Source organism: Suncus etruscus, chromosome 11 (genome assembly GCF_024139225.1).
Source record: "Suncus etruscus isolate mSunEtr1 chromosome 11, mSunEtr1.pri.cur, whole genome shotgun sequence".
NCBI classification, from domain to species: domain Eukaryota; kingdom Metazoa; phylum Chordata; class Mammalia; order Eulipotyphla; family Soricidae; genus Suncus; species Suncus etruscus.
In genome coordinates, this window is record NC_064858.1 from 31,689,633 (window position 1) to 31,708,974 (window position 19,342).

A 19,342-nucleotide genomic window follows, 5' to 3' on the forward strand; every position below is an offset into this window, starting at 1 on the left:
ATTACTACAAACAGTGTAAACAGAAAGAAGGCTTTCAAAGCCACTGAAAGAAAGAGTTCCACTGTGACCTCACTATCTAATGTATTGCTAGCCTTCCTTTATCTTTTTCCACTCCAACTTGCTTTCCCTTTCTGCAGCCTTCAACATTTTCTCACAGATACAGTCTTCATTGTCCTGGTAAAGCAAAATCAGAGTGAGTCTTCAACAGCTCTTTGTACTCTAGGCTAAAGTAGGCCATTGATATTCGGTTCAGCCCAGACACTTACCAGCTTCCTGGTAAGTTCATTATCATCTTTCAACTTTAACTCTTTCTCTGCTCAAGTGACAGAGTTCATGCTAGGATGATAGATCCTTCATTGGAGGGCCATTACTCAGTAGCTACTTTTAATACATTATCAAATGTATCAGGTGGATATGTCTGTATAAGGCACCACATCTACTGTCCCACTTTCCTGCAAGATTCCATGCTTTCACTTTCTCCATGCATGGCACAGCTTTCTTGTTCGATGGCTGATCTCTTCTCTAGCCCGAGTCTGTTCTCACATACTAAAACCACACCTCTCACCGTTTAGATCAGAACCACCTGAATGTCAGCAGAGATGGACCTGGATCAGAGTTGCTATATTACTTTGAGAATTGTCAAGCTGTGGCCAGCTCCAAAAGTAACTCCTTCCAGATTTTCCTGACTTCCTCATTTTAGCCGGAATTCTTTACTCTTAGCACATGAAGATCTATCTATCTATCTATCTATCTATCTATCTATCTATCTATCTATCTATCTGTCTGTCTGTCTGTCTGTCTGTCTGTCTGTCTGTCTGTCTGTCTGTCTATATTATAGATATTCCACATAGGAATATCCCCCAATTGCCTTGATCTCTCAGATTTGTTCTTCACAAGACATTCCTAAATATCCTAGGAACATAGACCTGATACACCACACTTTAACATGTAATGGGAAAACTGTTCTATTACTCTCTAATTACCATTGGCACCCTGCTTGTTTTGTTCTCTGGGGAAGTATTATAAAGTACTAAGGGCTTAATTCCAGTCCTGAAGTTCCTCTCTAGCACTCCCACAAGAACAATGATGAATGCAATACTCCCTCATTAAAGTATGTAAAGCATGTCCATGCATTGAGGCCAGAAGGAAGTTTGACCTCCCTGACACCTCACCCAATTCTGTCTGTTAAAAGCATGCCCAAAGAGAAAGTAATAACTTGACAACTCTGAATATGTTCAGTAAATGGTCTTTCTCTAGTTTGGTAGATTGTACATCCCATGTCTTCCCTTTTGCAAATGCCAAACCTAAGCTTCCTTTAAAATGTTTTTTTTTTAAATGGTTCTATTTCTCCATAAGCTCAGATTGCCTTATAACATTATCTTGTTGATTGGGCGTATGCTGGTCTTGAATTTTTTTTTGAGAACAAGATGAGATAGGAGTAAACAAGTGCTTATGTAAATGATTCCTAACCATCAACTAATTTCTGTCTGCCCCAAACTCAACTTAAAGTCACTTATCTTGACGGCTCAACACATATTACTTTGCTTTTAATTAATTGCTCCATGTGCATTAATTTTCTGAATATTGCATACCTGAAAGCATACTTTCCACTTCATCTCTGGAATATGCTAATTACATTCAGTCTCTGGAATATGTTAATAATAACAGCCTGACAATTTACATGTTGAAGTAATGGGGAGAGAAAAGACTAGGTGAATACAGAAAAGGGAAGATCCTAGGAAATATTTTTTCTGAAAACAATCCCTCTAAGTGACCTATTATTAGAAAAATTTTTGATGTGGTTGAACAAGATTCAAAAAAGTACAACTGTTAATTAGACACCTTCACTTTTTTGGGGGGTGGAGGCGGGTGCAAGGCGAAAACCTCTGGCCTAGCCACTCATAAAAGTCAGTGTTTGGACACGAGGGGGCGCTGTGAACACAGATGCTTCACATCCTCAAGGAAAGGCTATTTCCAAAGATGGTCACTTGTTCTTATCAAATGGATCTGGTTGCAATCTGACTATTAGATAAACTCTGCTAATGATCTTCTAGAAGTGCCATCTCATAGAAGAGATGAAATCAGCAAGTGGGAAGGAGCAGTAGAGTAGCTAACTCCCCCAGTAAGGTATCTCGCTAAGCTTTCACATGAGTCTTAAGATCTTCCTTTTGAATTTGGAAGAGGATACTAAATAGGATAACTTTAAAGTCCTAAAGCATCCTAGTCCTAAAGCATCGTTGTGTTTTTTGAAGAGATGCATAAACACCCTGGAACAAAGCTTGAAGGTTTTTTTTTCTATTCCTTAAATGGTTTTGATAATTCCACAATACTTTATTCAACTTTTCAATTTCTTTTATTCTTTTTTGGCATAGCACACATCATTTCTCCTCTGACAATAGAAAAATTCTACATTCATTTCTTTGTCTTTAAATTGTGTTTGATGCATATATTTGGCAGTTTTCAGTACTGATTACAGTTGCATTATCAAATCAACAAATGTATAAGAATGGAAAGCAGGACTTTTTATTCTTCCTTAGCCAGGATCTTGTCTTCAAAAAAAACTTAGTCATGCTTGATGAATGACTTGGGCTTAAAATCATATTTTGATTTTGTTTGGGGGGCACACCCTGTGATGCTCAGGGGTTACTCCTGTCTATCCTCTCAGAAATTACTCCTGGCTTGGGGGACCATATGGGATGCCCAGGGATAAAACTGAGGTCTGTCCTAGGTCAGGGTATGCAAGGCAAACACCCTACCACTTGTGTCACTGCTCCGGTCCCTTAAAATCTTTTTTATAAAGCAAAATGTTTGAATTTAATGTTGGTACTAGAAGAGTAGATAACTAGGTGAAGCAAGAGAGACGCCAGCAAAGAGTGTGACATTGGGTGTTGCATGACATGAAAAGCAGAGTATCTTCCCAGGGGAGAGGACACCAAAGGATTCTGACAATGCTGGAATCTACCACAGACCTGTCTTCTTTAAATTATGGGAGTAGGAATTCTTCTTCCCCTCAGAAACATGCCTACCACTGTTCCCATGTTTGGATGAAATTAGGTAATATTATATGTCAGGAAACAGTTACTAATAGATCAGAATAGTCTCTCAATATGAAAATCTGAGGTCAGAAGATAGCACAGTGGCAGGGCATTTGCCTTGCACCTGGACAACCCGGGACAGAGCTGGATTCAATCATCGGCATTCCATATGGTCCCCCAAGCCTTTCAGGAGCTATTTCTGAGCACAAAGCAAAGAGTAACCCCTGAGAATAGCCAGGTGTGGCAGAAAACAAACAAAAAAATTTGTACATGTATATTCTTGATATATGTCCTGAATTGCAAATGTGTTTATTTACCTGTGATTTTAATAACATTTTCTTTTCTCTACTTAGCGTCTCATGAGAATACAATATATAAGACAAAGAATATGTAAAATGTTAATTGTCTATTGGTAAGACCTCTAGTCAATAGTAGATAGTAAGTTGTTATTTTTTGCCACGACACAACGTCTATATAAATTTTCCACTGCATGGTAAACCCCCACATTGTTCAAAAGTCAACTGTAATTATGTCAAACAAACCTGTTTATTATATGATGATAAAGTAGACAGTTTTCAAGAGAACATAGCATTAGTATTTCTATATAACAACATAGTAGGATATAATTATTCAAACAAAATATTAACAAGTATGATGGAGAATAACAATTTAATAACAATAGAGAATCTAATGCCCTAATTTAAACAATGGATAGATCTTCAAGCCAGATCTAATAGGGAAATATTTAATAACATCTACACATTAGTCCAGATGGACTAATCAACAGAGTGTTTCACTAAAAGGCAAGAGAATAAACATCATTTTCAAGCACATGAAGAAAAAGATCACAGACTGACAAAAATCAAATAAAGAAATCTGAAATAATCTTGAGTATCTATTTCAGCACAGCATAGAATAAGAAATCAATTTTAAGAAAAAAAGTAGAAAAATGTATCAATAAGTAAAGATCAAACAAATTTCACTAAATAGTTAGATGGCCAAAAATGTATCAAGAAAAATAAATTATATATTGAGATAATGAAGATATAAAGAACACCAAAAAAAATCTCATCAGATGTAGTGAAAGAATTCTAAGCAAGTTTATAGTGATAAATGCCTGTAACAAGAAAAGAGAAACTTAATTTAACCCCTCAGGAAACAACAACAAAAGAAAACCAAACTAAGCCCCAAATTAGTAAAAGGAAAGAAATAACAAAGAAATAAAGTGAAACTAAGTAAAATAGAGACATAAAAACAATAGAAAGAATCAATAAAACAAAGATCTAGTTTTTAAGGGAAGATAAAACAGACAAACCGCTAGCTAGTCTTGCCAAGAAAAAAAATAGAGAACTCAATAAAAAGAATCAAAAGAGGAGCTATTTTAAAACCAGAGAAAATGAAAGGGTCATACGAGACAACACACAAGAAATTATAATAAACAAGTATGACAAACTAGAAGAAATGGGTAATTCCTAAAAACAACCAACCTCCCAAGTCCTAGCATGAAGAAATAGAAAACCTTAGAAGGTAAAATACCATTAAGGAGAATAAAACCATAAATCTTCCAACAAAGAAAATACAAAACCAAACATTTAAATGAAAAATTGAAATTGATCCTCCCTAAACTCTTTCACAAAACCAAGACAAGAAGCATATACTTCCAAACTCATTTTTAAGGCCGATATTATTCTGATGTCAAAATCAGTAAAGACACGAGAAAACATGATAGGCTAACCTCCTGAAGAGATATATAAGTAATAATACCATAACAGACACAAATGCAAAATATTTAATAAATTGTTAGCAAATAAAATATAACAATAGTTTGACACAAGAATTAAAAGAATCACGTATAATTATCAAGTGATGCTTTTTCCAGGGATAAAACAATGATTCAACTGCTGTAACTCGATAAAAGATGGAAGGAAATGCAGTTAAACAGAAATGACCACTGTGACAATTATGGTATCACTTTGGAAATCATCACTTTGGACAAGCACTAGGTGTTGAAAGGAAATAAAGTAATATGCATGATACCCCTTCAGTAAGTAACAAATGACATTAAACCACAGTGCCTAAAAAGAAGAAAGAGAAAAAAGAGAGAGAAAAAGGGTGTCTGCCATAGAGAGGGCTGGTAGGAAGAGATGCAAAACAGGAGAGAAACTGGGAAAATTGGTGGCAGGAAGTGAACACTGGTGGGAGGAACCAGAGAGACATTAAGGCAGGTAGGGTTCTTGCATGTTGCCAACTCAGGTTTGATCTCCATCAGGACATGTGGCGACCTGAGCCAGTCAGGAGTAAATTCTGAGTGCAAAGCCAGGAGTAACCCTCTAGCATTGCTGGGTATGATGCAAAAATAAATAAAAACAGCAGCAACAAAAGAGCACTGGTGAAGGGATAGATGTTGGATCATTGTACGACTGAAACTTATCTACAACTTTTTTACTCAATGGCTCGCATAAATTTAATTTAAAAAAATCACATGATAATATAAAGATTCACAGAACAAGCATTTGACAGCATTCACAATTTTTATGACAAAACACTCAAAAAATAGATTAAAAGGAGATGCACTTCAATATAATATATATACATATTCAATATAATCAAGGTCAATAGTAGCAAACTAATGAATATCAAAGTAACTAAGGCACATATGACATATTGACATATGTTGGACATATGGCAAACCCAGTATTGTTAGTATCAATTCAATGGTGAAAAAACTTTTCGGCAAGACAGAAACAACACAAAGAGGCCCAATGTCCTCACTTGCTTTCAATATAGTATTAGATGTCTAAGTCAGAGAAGTTAATCAAGAAAAAAGAAATAAAATCATTCAAATTAAAAATAAGTATGTGCAGATGTTACCCAGAAAGTTGGAACCAAAAAATGAGTAACTCTGCAAAATTAAAACACGAAATCAGTTCTTTTTATTTATTTATTTATTTTTATCTATTTTGTGCATAAGTATGGAAGGGCCCTTCTAGTAATTCTTAGCTGGCCTGATGGGTTAATGAGGTATAAAAATGTGGTGCTGCTTAGACTCTATGGGCTCAGTAATTACCCTAGGGGAGTCAAGGAGCCTCCAGAGACATATCTGGCAATGCTCAGGGGCTTTTACGATTGCATTCAGCTATGCTCCAGATGAACATGCAGTGCCAGGGAGGTATCCAACTAGGTTATGCCTCATGGAAAGTGTTTGCCTTAATTCCTGTACTATCTCTCTTCAGCTCTTAAGTAGTTATTTTATTTATTTTGTTTAGAATTCTTTAACTTCTTTTTCTTTGTTTGTTTGGTTTTGGTCCACAACTAGTGATGCTCAGAGTTTACTCCTGGCTCTGTGCTCAAGGATTACTCTTTTAGGGCTCAGGAGACCACATCATACCAAGGATCTAATTAAGTGGGTTACAGATAAAAGTAGCATATTGCCTAGTGCACTAGAGCTTACTCCTAGTTCTGTGCTCAGGCATCACTCCTTGCAGGACTCAGGGGGCCACATTATGCCACGGGTCTAATCAATGTTAGCTACAAACAAAGAATCATCTTGTCTACTGTACTATCTAGCCTTTCGGTTGTGTCTTTAAATACAAACACAAATCAAAATACACAAAACCAAATGTGTTTTTAAATATTAACAAAGTATTATAAAGATAAATTAAGAAAGCATTTCATTTATAATAGACTAAATAATATTATACGTAATAATAGTAAAAAAGAGAATAAACTACTTACAAAGAAAGTTAACCAGATTGAAAACAATGGAAGATCTTTATACTGAAAACTATAAGACATTGTTAAAGGAAATTGAAGCAGACACAAATAAATGTAAAGATGTTTTCTTGAACTGGAATAACAAATATATTCTTAAAATATTGGGTCTGGAGAGACAGCATGAAGGTAAGGCATTTGCCTTTCGTGCAGAAAGTTCATTGGTTCAAATCCCAGCATTGCATATGGTCCCCCATGCCTGCCAAGAACAATTTCTGAGTTTGGAGCCAGGAGTGACCCCTGAGCGTTGCGAGATGTGACCCAAAAAAACAAAATATAAAATAAAATATGTATAGTACCCAAGCAACCTGTAGATTGAATGCACTCCTTCACAAAATCCCCAAGATATTTTAGAGAAATAAAAAGTCATGTTGAAATAATAAAACATTTGAATATCCGAAGGAATTTTGGTAAAATCAAAGTTGAAGCCATCATGCACACTAACTTCAAATAATAGTACTGTACTAAGCTACAGTAATCAAGGAAGCATATTATTGACATAGTATTAGCATAAAAGCCAATGCATGATCAGTGGAACAGAGTATAAAGCCTAGGAACGAATTCTTACATATATATAATCAATTAAGTTATTTCAAGAATACATAACAGAAATGTATATCCACCAGTAAATTGTTCTGGAAAAATTGGATGTCTAGAGGAAAAAAAATAAACTGTAACCTATCTAGTTCTTCATCCTCAAATCAATTCAAATAAATTAATGATTTAAGCACAAGAAAAACCTGAGACCATAAAAGTCTTTTTTTCAAATGTAGAGAGTGAACTTATGGCAATTCTCAAAAGAAAAATTATCATAAAAGCAAGGACAGTGAAAGCAAAAATAAACAAGTGGGATAAGAAAGGAAAGAAAGAAAGAAAGAAAGAAAGAAAGAAAGAAAGAAAGAAGAAAGAAAGAAAGAAAGAAAGAAAGAAAGAAAGAAAGAAAGAAAGAAAGAAAGAAAGAAAGAAAGAAAGAAGAAAGAAGAAAGAAAGAGAAAGAAGAAAGAAAGAAAGAAGAAAGAAAGAAGAAAGAAGAAGAAAGAAAGAGAAAGAAGAAAGAAAGAAAGAAAGAAAGAAAGAAAGAAAGAAAGAAAAGAAAGAAAGAAAAAAGAAAGAAAGAAAGAAGAAAGAAAGAAAGAAAGAAAAGAAAGAAAAAGAAAGAAAGAAAGAAGAAGAAAAGGAAGGAAGGAAGGAAGGAAGAGAGAGAGAGGGAGGAGGGAGGGAGGGAGGGAGGAAGGAAGGAAGAAAGAAAGAAAGAAAGAAAGAAAGAAAGAAAGAAAGAAAGAAAGAAAGAAAGAAAGAAAGAAAGAAATAAAGAAAGAAAGAAAGAAAGAAAGAGAGAGAAAGAGAGAAGAGAGAAGAAAGAAAGAAAGAGAGAAAGAGAGGAGAGAGGAGGGAGGAGGGAGGGAGGGGGAAGGAAGGAAGGAAGGAAGGAAGGAAGGAAGAGAGAAAGAAAGAGAAAGAGAAAGAGAGAAAGAGATAGGATAAAGAAGTGTATACAATGGAATAAGATGAAACTTTGTTTTTTGTGCCAACATAGAAGGAATAGATGGTATGTTAAACAAAATAAGTCAGAAAGAGAAAGAAAGATATTAAATGATGTTACACATAGGATATAAAGATAGGAAAAAATTCACAAAAACAAGTCCTGGATTCTAAGGGGAGGACTATGCCCCCAGAAGGGGCAGTAAGAAGGAAAGCAAAGGGTAGGGGGTGTCCATGAAATTGTGGTAGAAGTATATTGGTACTTTTTCACTTATGCATAAACTTAAGGATGTATAACTCTTTATTCTTAATACATGAATATTGCTGAAAACCAACATTATCTCCGTATTATTAAAAACTAAAAGTTTTTATGCTAAATGCATAGTTGGGAAGCTTTGCAAATGGTACCCTGGTTTATTCCTTTTGGTTATTCACTGAGTTGTCAGCATGACTATGTAAAATCTATGAAAAAAATATCTATTTGTATTTTGTATCTCAAGCAAAATTACCAATATTTTTAATTTTTATACAAGTTGAAAGTCTTACTTCTAGAGAAAGATATCAAATGTACAAGAATTCACAGCCTTGTTTGATCTCCCATATGCAATTACTTTTTATATATCCTTATACAGAAACAAGTTACTAAACCAACAAAATGTGTCAAAAATAGCAAAATTAGCAAAAAAAAAAAAATGGAGTGTCAGTTGGAGATTTCAAGAGCCCAGTGTTTCTACATTATCTGAAAAAATGGGTCACTTGTAATGAGATGTTCTTTGAGAGTTGAGTTGAGGTTTGGTTATCCTTCAGTTCCCAAAAGGGAATGGGATATCCCATACCCCCTATCCATGGAGGACAGGAAAAGATAGTTAACAATTCTCTGCAATAAGTAATCCACACAGATATGGAGAATATAGCACGGAAGAAAACTCAGACTTCAAGCTGTTCACCCACAAGCCAATCAATCCCTCTAACACACGAACCACAAGCATAGATGTGTTGATCCTTATATTATTTCTAGTCCAGAATTTAAACTGTCAAAGAAAATACTACCTCCAAATGCCTTCTATTTGTTGAAATCCAATACAAGCCTCTCAGCAAGGGGAGGGTATAAGACCAGATGAAAGGCAATGGGAAAACAAGACCAATAGAATATAATTAAGATACAAATGAGAAATATTCGATACAAATGGGAACTATTTCAACGCCCTCAATTTCCTTCAGAGTAAATCACTTCTTTCTTCAAGACTTAAACATGCTTAATGAACCCCTGAACAAAATTCTTTCATCAAATAAATAACCCCAAGGTTTACCTTCTGACACGTTCCACCCTGTCATCTGTCCGCAAGTATTTCTTGGCATTTTCTCCTTTGCCAAAGCTTGCACAGTCTTCTGGGTTGGCAAAAACCTAAACCAAATACATGTTTGTTTGTTTGTTTTTCATTTTGTTTTGGAACCACACCCAGAAATGCTTAGGGTTTGCTTTAATCTCTGGATTTAGGGATCACTCCTGGTGGGCTTGGGACCATCTGTGGTACCAGGATTGAGCCTGCAAGTACCTTACCCCACCGTATGACACCAGCCCAACAAATATTATTTTTAAAATCGCACAAAAACATTTTAAATGCCAAATAATGGAGGTATCCTCTCTAATAAATTATTACAGTTTAACAAAAAAAATATCAACAGTCAGTCCTTGTGGAAAGAAAACCTGGAGCAATATATCAAACGCAAGAGGAGATAGTACCTCAAGTTCAAAGCCGAGTTTCTGTGCAATCTTTTGTTTGAAGTAAAGTTTTATTTAGAAAATATAAAGAGGGAGGAGAGACTAAGAAATACAAAAAAAAATTATGCAACAGTCTAGAGTGTGGATGACTTTAGAATAATGTGCCAAAATGCAACATTTCTATAGTAATAAAAGAAAACGAGAATTTAAATGAAGATTAATGTATAGGGGCTATAGAGATAGCACAGCAGTAGCGCGTTTTCTTTGCATGCAGCCAACCCAGGACAGGCAAAAGTTCAAATCCCGGCATCCCATATGGTCTCGGAAGCCTGCCAGGAGCAACTTCTGAGTGCAGAGCTAGGAGTAACCCCTCAGCACCAATGTGTGTGACCCCAAAATAAAAAAAAATCAATATATAAACAGAGAAAAGGAAGGAAGTAAAACTGGCCAAGAGAATATATATATGTTAGTAGACTATGATTAGGTGAACTCCATTTTTCATAGTGATGTTGATCCTTATATTATTTCTAGTCCAGAATTTAAACTGTCAAAGAAAATACTACCTCCAGATGCCTTACCTTTCTTGTAATTCTATAAAATGCAGTTGCAGTACTCATAAACATCATTTTTGAGAGAACAATTGTTGTATAGGACGCAAAGGCCATGAATACTTCATTTTCCATTAATTGGCTGATGTCAACCATTTTCTCCGTTTCAGTCTAAAATTTTAAAACAATTATAGTCAAGACAGAAAAGCAGACATTCATTTGATAGTCACTTTGTGTGCTCACTTATAACCTTTGCATACTGCTCTTGAAAATATCTTGGAAACAGATGACTGAATAAAGAAGTTATGGCATATATATGCAATTGAATACTACTTGGCAATACAGAAAGTGAAATCATACAATTTGCTGCTACGTGGATGGCTCTGGAAAGTATTACGCTGAGTGAAGTGAGCCACAAAGAGAGAGATATATACAGAAAAATCTATCTCACATGTGTGGAACATAAATAAGCCTGATATGGGAGTAATAAATGGCCAAAGTCAACAGAACCTGAGAGTGGCCTATATAGCTGAACTTATCATGGTGTGAGAGGTATTGACTATGATAAGTAGGATGAATTGGAGACACCACTCTGGGGAGGAAGTGATACAGGAGCATTTCTTAGTATTGAAATCCTATCATTATCAGTAACAATTAACTATCAAAGTGCCTGAAATATAAATAATTTACCATCAAAATTAAACTTTGGCTTATTTTCAATAAAATCATCATAGAAATATTTTGATTTTCAAACTTAGATCTATATTATTCAGCTTGAAGACATAAAACAATAAGTGGTAAAAATGAAAATGAAGGCAGTATTACACACAGAACTGAACAGATTGAACATTATAAGATAAACTAAGATCAAATGTTTGTGTTAAGAAGGACCACAAGTTGGAATGTGAAATATTAAAGAGATTGGACTGAACTTTAGAAATCAGTCACAAGTCTGTAGTTAGTGTCGTAACTTTGAGTAGGAAAGCCTCTATTTTAAAGTATGCCCACCTCAGTTTGGAGTATCTTCTCATTTCAGTAATATCCCAAACCTTGTCCCCTAAGCTTATAATGTTACACTCATCATTTGACTTCTAACCTTATTTAAGAGAATCAACTTCTTCAGGAGACAATATTTTCATTTATAAGATAGGACTAGGAATAACTGCTAACTCATAAGGTTGCACTAAGAACTGAATGGTATAACACAGAGAATCTGCTTAGCACAGAATCTGACTTGTGAAACTATAGTTTTTTGTGAAACTATAGTTTATCATTCTTATACTCATTATTTCCAATTTGCTTGCAGGCATCATTTATACCAACACAAAGGAAGAAGACGACTGAAAAATGGAGGAATAGGATCCCAGATATACAGTAAAGATAGCACTTGGATATCCAGGGGAATGGAAGGCTTAGTTTTATCTTACTGCTAGTTACTTCACTTTTTATTACATAAAATGGGGTTTGGAGAAGGAAGTCTAAAAGAGGATATTTCAGAAGACTTTGAAAGTGTATAGGAGCTTAGAAGAAAACTTAGAATTTAAACTTTATGCCCTATCTGGTAGTCTTTTTTTATAATATTTTATTTTATAATTATTTTATAATCTCTTATTCTAGTAAAGCTATTAGTTTCTCTTTTTTACAGACACATAAATCTATTCTGTGATTCAGTTTTCATTGCTATTTTATATGCTTAGCTCCTTCTAGATCACCATTTCATAAAGCAGACGACAATACTGTCCCCAAAACTTCTAGAATGATTCAAGGGGACTGTAGAAGATTTTGGCACAATTGAGGGTACTTTCTATTTGTTTGCTTAAAGAAAGATTTCCAGGGAAGCATTAAGTGATTTTTTTTTTAATTTTCTGGTTTTTGGCCTACACCTGGTGGCATTCAAGGGTTACCTTTGGCTCTGGGCTTTAAAATAATTCTTGGCAGGCTCTTAAGACCATAAAGAATGCTGGGGATTAAACCCACGTCTGTGCCGGTTTGTCTGCATGCAAGGTAAATGCCCTACCGCTGTCACTCTGGCCCCTAAATGATATTTTTTAAAGGGATCACTAAACCAAATAAATGTGGGAACCTTTGTTTTAAGTTTAAAATTTAATAGCTGTGCATGTAATTTTATTATATTGACAACTAGCAAATGTCCAATTTTTATTCATCTAACAATTATCTATAACTTTTTCTCTACTCCATTACTGGTCATATCCTTGTCTACATATTGCTGATAAGTGTAATGTAAGTCACAAATATAAATATTTAATTGTATGAGTTGACAAATGCATACAGTTATGCCACATACCATCTATGGACAGCCTCACACCATCTTTGTAGATATAACACTTATAACTATGCTCATTTTCTTGGAGAAGAAATGGAAAATGAGAGATGGAAGCAGCCACACAGTATAGATCCAAGTCTCTGGCCTCACAATGAATGCACTAAGCACTGCATTATCACCTCCAGAGACTGCAATCTGCCTAGTTCTTATTCAGCTACATGGATCGAATGCCTACTCAGTGGCTGGCACTGCTGGCACTCCTTGTTCTTTACTTTTATCTTCCAAGCATGTGATGAGGCAGAGACTAGCATTCTCACTTTGCAGTTAAAGAAACCATTGTTGTCAAGTAACTCCTGTTTTGAAGGGCAGAGGAGAAATGTATTTCTCTTAGATATAGTTTAAGAAAAGAAACAAATAAACTCATCCATAAATGAGCTACCTTGAAAGCATAGAACTGAAACTTCTCAGGACAAGATAAAACTTTGAATAGCAAGTATTATAACTATTCTTGTTCATTGAGAGGGTGAAAGGCGTGATAACACTGCAATGGCCTGAGGCCGACAGATAGGACAGAGGGTAAGGCCTTTGTCTCCCATGTGTCCATCCTAATTCAATCTCCAGAAATCCATATTGTCCTCTGAGCTGGCTATGATTGATTTTTGAGCGCAGAGCCAGGAGTAATTCCTGAGCACTGCTGGCGTGGTCCAAAAACAAACAAACAAAAATAGTAATTCCCTTCATAAGGAAGTTTTAAATTCTATGCAACTAGGATAGACATCTTAAGTAGGGATCACAGTAAGTAAAGTTTATCAAGTAACAAACATAACTGTGCACATCTTAGGTTCCCTCTGCTTGCTCCACAGGTGACTCTCCCTGCCTAGAACAAATAAGATTCTCTGGACTGGCTAGAGCTGCTCTAGGTTGCACAGAGCCCAGAGGAATCCACCAGCTCAGGCCAGGAGAGGAAACCTCACCCGGATACTGGGGCTGAGTCCTCCCTAGAGTACCAATCCTCCCCAGAGTACCATTTGCTGAAAACTCAATTAAACATCTGTACTTAACCTTAAAAAAATAAAACTTCAATCTAAGGGTTTCTGTTGCTCTCTGTGGAAAGTGTCTCTTAGAATCAACTTTATTTAGTGATGAAACATTATGTTTTCTATATCCAGATAATGTTTTTCCCTTAGTAAAAATTTAGAGAATCAAGGAAAAAAGCTCCCAGACACCATAGTTCCCCCAAGCAGAAAGCAAAACCATATCAAGAATTAAGAGGCCAGGGCAGTGAAAAGGACGTTGTTTCTTTAAGTGTGAACATAACAGAGTGCCCTTCAAACAGAGTTGCTCAATCTTCAGGAATGTTGCTAAACTCCTTAGATTTATGGCTCTGGAGACTCAGATTCGCCAATATAGTCTTTTTGTTATCATTCCTTCTAGGTCAGGGATTCATATCTTCCAGTCCCAGCTCACCTTCATATACTAGTTCAGGAGGGCCAGGTGAGAAGCACTTTAAATAACAATTCAGGATGGAGAAGTTATGTAGAATGTAGGGTGCAACTGGCCTAGACTGCTTTTTCCAAACCTATTTCTCAGAAAATTTCCTAAAGAATACATCAAATCCAAGCATTGTTGCTAAAGTGACATCCCTGGAATTGGTAACCAGAAAGGCAAGACAGAGAAGAGCAGATAACATTCACAGAAAGTGGAGAAGTTGGTAGCACACAGGAATAGTCTAGAAATAGTTAAAAGCAGGAAACAACAGACTATGGGGCCGGAAAGTTAGCACAGTGGTAAAGTATTTGCCTTGGATGCAGCCAATCCAGGACAGATTCAGTTTGATTACCGGCATCTCATACAGTCCCCCAAGCCTGCCAGGAACTATTTCTGAGCACAGAGCCAGGAGTAACCCCTGAGAACTGCCGGGTGTGGCCCAAAAACCAATCAATTAATAAATAAATAAACTGTTGGGATTTTTTTTCTTTTCTTTTCTTTTTTTTTTTTTTTTGGGGGGGGGTCACACCTGGCAGCACTCAGGGGTTACTTCTGGCTCTGAGCTCAGAAATTGCTCCTGGCAGGCTCAGGGGACGATATAGAATGCCAGAATTCAAACCACTGACCTTCTTCATGCAAGGCAAATGCTTTACCTCCATGCTATCTCTCCGGCCCCCATAAACTGTGTTTTCTTTTAAAAGAAAAGAAAAGAAAGAAAGAAAGAAAGAAGGAAGGAAGGAAGGAAGGAAGGAAGGAAGGAAGGAAGGAAGAAGGAAGGAAGGAAGGAAGGAAGGAAGGAAGGAAGGAAGGAAGGAAGGAAGGAAGGAAGGAAGGAAGGAAGGAAGGAAGGAAGGAAGGAAGAAATAAAGAGACTATGAATTAGAGAAAATCAAGTACTACTTAAAAAGAAACCTGAGAAGACAGTTTTGCAATGATGCATGAAAAGGAGTTTAGAGCTTAATGTCAGTCACCAGTGAGCTAGTATAGCAGGTTGGGGGCTTGCTTTGCATGTAGTTGACCTGGATTCACTCCTCACCACACCAATTTCCAACCAATCACCATGAGGAGTAACCTCTGAGTACAGAAACATGAATAAGCCCTGAACACCGCCAGATGTGACCAAAACAAAACAAAGCAAAAACAAAAACAAAAAGACCCTAAAATGGTAATCAGTAAATTACTCAGAGGTTTCAACAGGTAGATAGTTAAAAGCAGGACATAGGGATGGTTTGGTGATCCACAGAAAGGCTAAATGGAATTTGGACAGTGCAGGATCTTCTCTCTCTGTCTCTCTGTTTCTCTGTCTCTCTGTCTCTCTCTGTCTCTGTCTCTGTCTGTCTCTGTCTCTCTCTGTCTCTCTCTGTCTCTCTCTCTGTCTCTCTCTCTGTCTCTCTCTCTGTCTCTCTCTCTGTCTCTCTCTCTCTCTCTCTCTCTCTCTCTCTCTCTCTGGAGAATAAAACTAGGAATTCCTACACTTGGTGGGATTCTTGTGAGCACTCAATGAGGAAAACTATAATCCTGCTCAGAAGAGAAGGACCCCCATTTGTGTTAGCTAAACATTTAGCTTTTTTATCAGCCTCTCTAAGAGGGTACTCGCCTAAGACTTCGGGTAGCATTGTGAGTTTTCAAAGAGCTTTCCCGTGATTTCACTTCATCTGAAGAACTCTTAAGAGCAAATAGGGCTGGTCTGTAATATAAAAAGAAACTTCAGGGGAGGTTAGAGAGAAAAATTAGATTCAAATCCATATTGGAAGACACAAACTCATGTTTAATTTGTGGAGTAGCCATCACTAAGGTGCAGTCAACAAGACTGTCCTGGCATTTGGGGAAATTTTGTTGTCAAATATTATCCTTAACTTGATTTCCAACCCCATCCCTGCTCTGCCCCTAATTCTCTATCATCTTTGAATGTCATCTTGAGATTGAGATGAAATTCCCCTCCTCTTTATAAGTTGCTGGCCCTGAGAGCAAAGTTTCTCTTCTCTCTCTCTGTCTCTCTCTGTCTCTCTGTCTCTGTCTCTGTCTCTGTCTCTGTCTCTCTCTCTCTCTCTCTCTCTCTCTCTCTCTCTCTCTCTCTCTCCTGATTCTTCTCTACCTCACTCCTCTCTCCCCTTCTCTTTCTCTTCCCTAATCTCAAACACTCAGCATGACTCTGCAATTTTGTTCTTTCTGGAACCAACTGAAAGTTCACAGGATAGAATGAAAAAAAAGATAATAGTTCACAGTTGAACAACTCTAGAACTTTCTTAAGGGCTGTAAAGTCTCAAATCATTTGAAGCAGTCTCAAACAAAGGATCTTCAGGGCCAAGAATTGAGAGTAAAACTGGTGTTTCTGGAGTGAGTGGGTTGAGGCAGTTCTCAGGGGACTATGCTGGCCTTCTTTCTAGCTTCAATGATTCATAAACCTGCTGTGTGGAGAGATAATAGAGAGATTACAAAATGCTTGCTTTGCACATGACAAGCCTAGGTGAATTCATTGCTCCCCTATCTGGTCCCCTGAGGCCAATCAGATATGATCCCTGTGCTCAGAGCCAAGAGTAAGTTCTGCACACTACCAGGTGTGCCCCCCCCAAACCAAATAAAACCATAAAAACTACTTGAAAGTGAACCCTTTGAAAAACTCATCTTTATCTGCCAGAGATCAATGTTCAACCCTGAACTAATCTATCAGTTGGGAAAAAAAAATCAAACAACATTGATCAACATACATACAAGCCTCTTCATTGGGAGAAGCAGAGGATGGCAAAGGCCCAAATTGCCCTGAACTCCCCTTCCAGGAAACTGCAAAGTTGAATGAATACCTTCCTTTACTCAAGAGCATGGGACACTAGACTAGACTTGATTGGCTTCAAGACTGTTCTGGGAACCTGGGGAAGTTCTCTTGGGCAAACAACAGCCCACTGGGCAGGTGACTTGGAGAAAGCAAGCAGAAGAAAAGGAGAAAATGAAAGGGCCTGAACTAGCTAGCCAAGGACTTAGACCAATTCCAAAGAAGCTAGAGGTGGAGGTATACCTGGTCTCCCTTCAGTTTGCCAGAACAACAGAATCTGAGTCCTTAGACCCCAGATGTTTCTCTTTTCCCCTTTCTCCTTGCACATGGCTTCCGCTTCAGAAATAAGTCCCCCCCCCCTCCTTAACTTTCCAGCCACACTAAAATCGCAGGACAAAAATCCATGTTCTCCAGCACCTGATTATTACTATTTTTATATTATTGTTCTCATTTTACTTCAAACTCGCTGAGATCTATCTTGCCTGCTTACGTCGTCCACGAGGAGCTAGTCCTATCTTTTCTGGGTGTGCAAAGGCCAGCACACCCAAGGCCTGAAACCCAAGTGCAAAATTTCATAGACCCTGGGGAAACACCAAAAGTTGCTTCAATTCCAGCGCATTTTTACATGCTTTTCCAACGTTGCAAAAGCCTCTTTCAGAGTGTTGTTCTTGGGACTTGAGAATAGGGACGCGAGCAAATCATCCGGAACTGTGAAACACGCTAACCTCCATAAACACAAGTCCTGAGCAAACTCTAACAGGTACCTACCTGCAGTTAAAAAAAAAAAGTTGGGGGGGGGGGAACACATCAGGGGCCTGTTCAATCACTCCATGATTTCAATCAGGTCACAGAGTCTGCCTCTGAACCCCGTTGCCCCAGCACTCACCGTGAATCCGGGTCCGAGAGTTTTTTTAGCAAGCCTGCTGAGCGCCACACTCCAGCGACTGTCACAGTGCAGCAGGGTGCAAAGTGGAGCCTCGCCCCCTGCTTGTGAATTTCCTGTCAATTTCCTCTTGAGGCTCGCCTAGCCCCTCCCCTAATTAGCTGGCCCGCTCTGCTCCGGGCTTGGGACTCGCTCTTGGCTTGGGTACAAACTCCTCCCCTCTCTCTGTTCAAGTAGGGAGGGCAGATTAGTAATGAGCTTTAGGTCCCCATAACATATTAGTGCTGGAAGTGGAAAAGAGGTTAGTGTTTATGTAGCTGGGAAGGACATTTTAGTTTAATGTTGAATTTATGAAAGTTTAGGACATATAAATCTGGGGAGAGAGGAGAGAAAGGATTACAACTTTCCTCCTTTGCCTGCTGTAGGAAGAAAGTAGATCAGGACACCCCGGGTTAACAAAAATCACTTCGTCTGTGACCCCAGACTCTACTTCTTTTACTCTGTTCCCTCCTAGTCAGGAATCTAAAGAGAAGTGAAGGCACAGATCCTTGGTGCAATACACAGTAGGTTTAGTCTGGGGTTAGGTTTAACAAGGCAGGTTTATTCTGACCTCTATATTGACATTTATCCTGGACCTTGAACTGAGTTTTTCTGACAGTTTCATTAGTTCATTATTCCTCCATCTCTGGCTTCTTTGGAATCGGTGCGAAGTCTTTGGCTAGTTCAGGCCCTTCTTTCATTTTCTCCTTTTCCTCTGTTTGCTTTCTCTCCAAGTTTAAGTGATAGTGAGAAGTGTTGAAAATCTGAACACTTTCCTTTTACCAGATTTAAAAAAATCTGAATAATACTTTGTTCCCTACCTCCCTCTTCTGAAAGCCTCTAACAAAACTGGATAGAAAATGTCAATTCTTCACAATCTCCTTTTACTGCCCTAGTTCACAGAAATCATTCTAATTTATAAACTAAAATAATTTGCTAGTAAAATGCTAGCAAATGCCAAATTTTCTAGTCCCCACAACACTATTAGATCTAGCTTCCCTGATTTTCTAAAAAAACTTGCTAATTTTCTAAAAAAAACACCAGGTTTTACCCCCCCCCATAAAAAATAAACATAATATAGGAGCATTGGGAAATCTAGCACCAGAAGATATTCATGTTTCGTTGTCATATCTGCATATTTTGAAAACTATATTCTCTCTCTGAATTAAGTAGTTTGATTATAGCATAACTGGATTAGTATAGGACCTGAGACAAGGTTGCTCTGAACAGTCATCAATGGTATCTTATACCATAAGTTTGTTGTGAGGTAATACAGCTCAAAGCTGATGGACAACATAAGGAAAAAGGTACAAAATGCT

At 37.4% G+C, this 19,342-nt stretch overlaps 1 protein-coding gene across 1 annotated transcript in view; it reads right to left on the bottom strand.

The window, feature by feature from the left end:
• Positions 1 to 18,096, bottom strand: part of MGST1 (microsomal glutathione S-transferase 1) — a 20,704-nt gene extending 2,608 nt beyond the window's left edge. The window contains exons 1-3 of the mRNA XM_049783712.1: positions 17,981 to 18,096; positions 10,590 to 10,722; positions 9,599 to 9,693 (exon numbers count right to left, since the gene is read on the bottom strand). Of these exons, the coding sequence (XP_049639669.1) occupies positions 9,599 to 9,693; positions 10,590 to 10,715 (221 nt within the window). The 5' untranslated portion in view covers positions 10,716 to 10,722; positions 17,981 to 18,096. The remainder of the gene's footprint in view (positions 1 to 9,598; positions 9,694 to 10,589; positions 10,723 to 17,980) is intronic.
• Between the last annotated feature and the right edge of the window lie 1,246 nt (positions 18,097 to 19,342).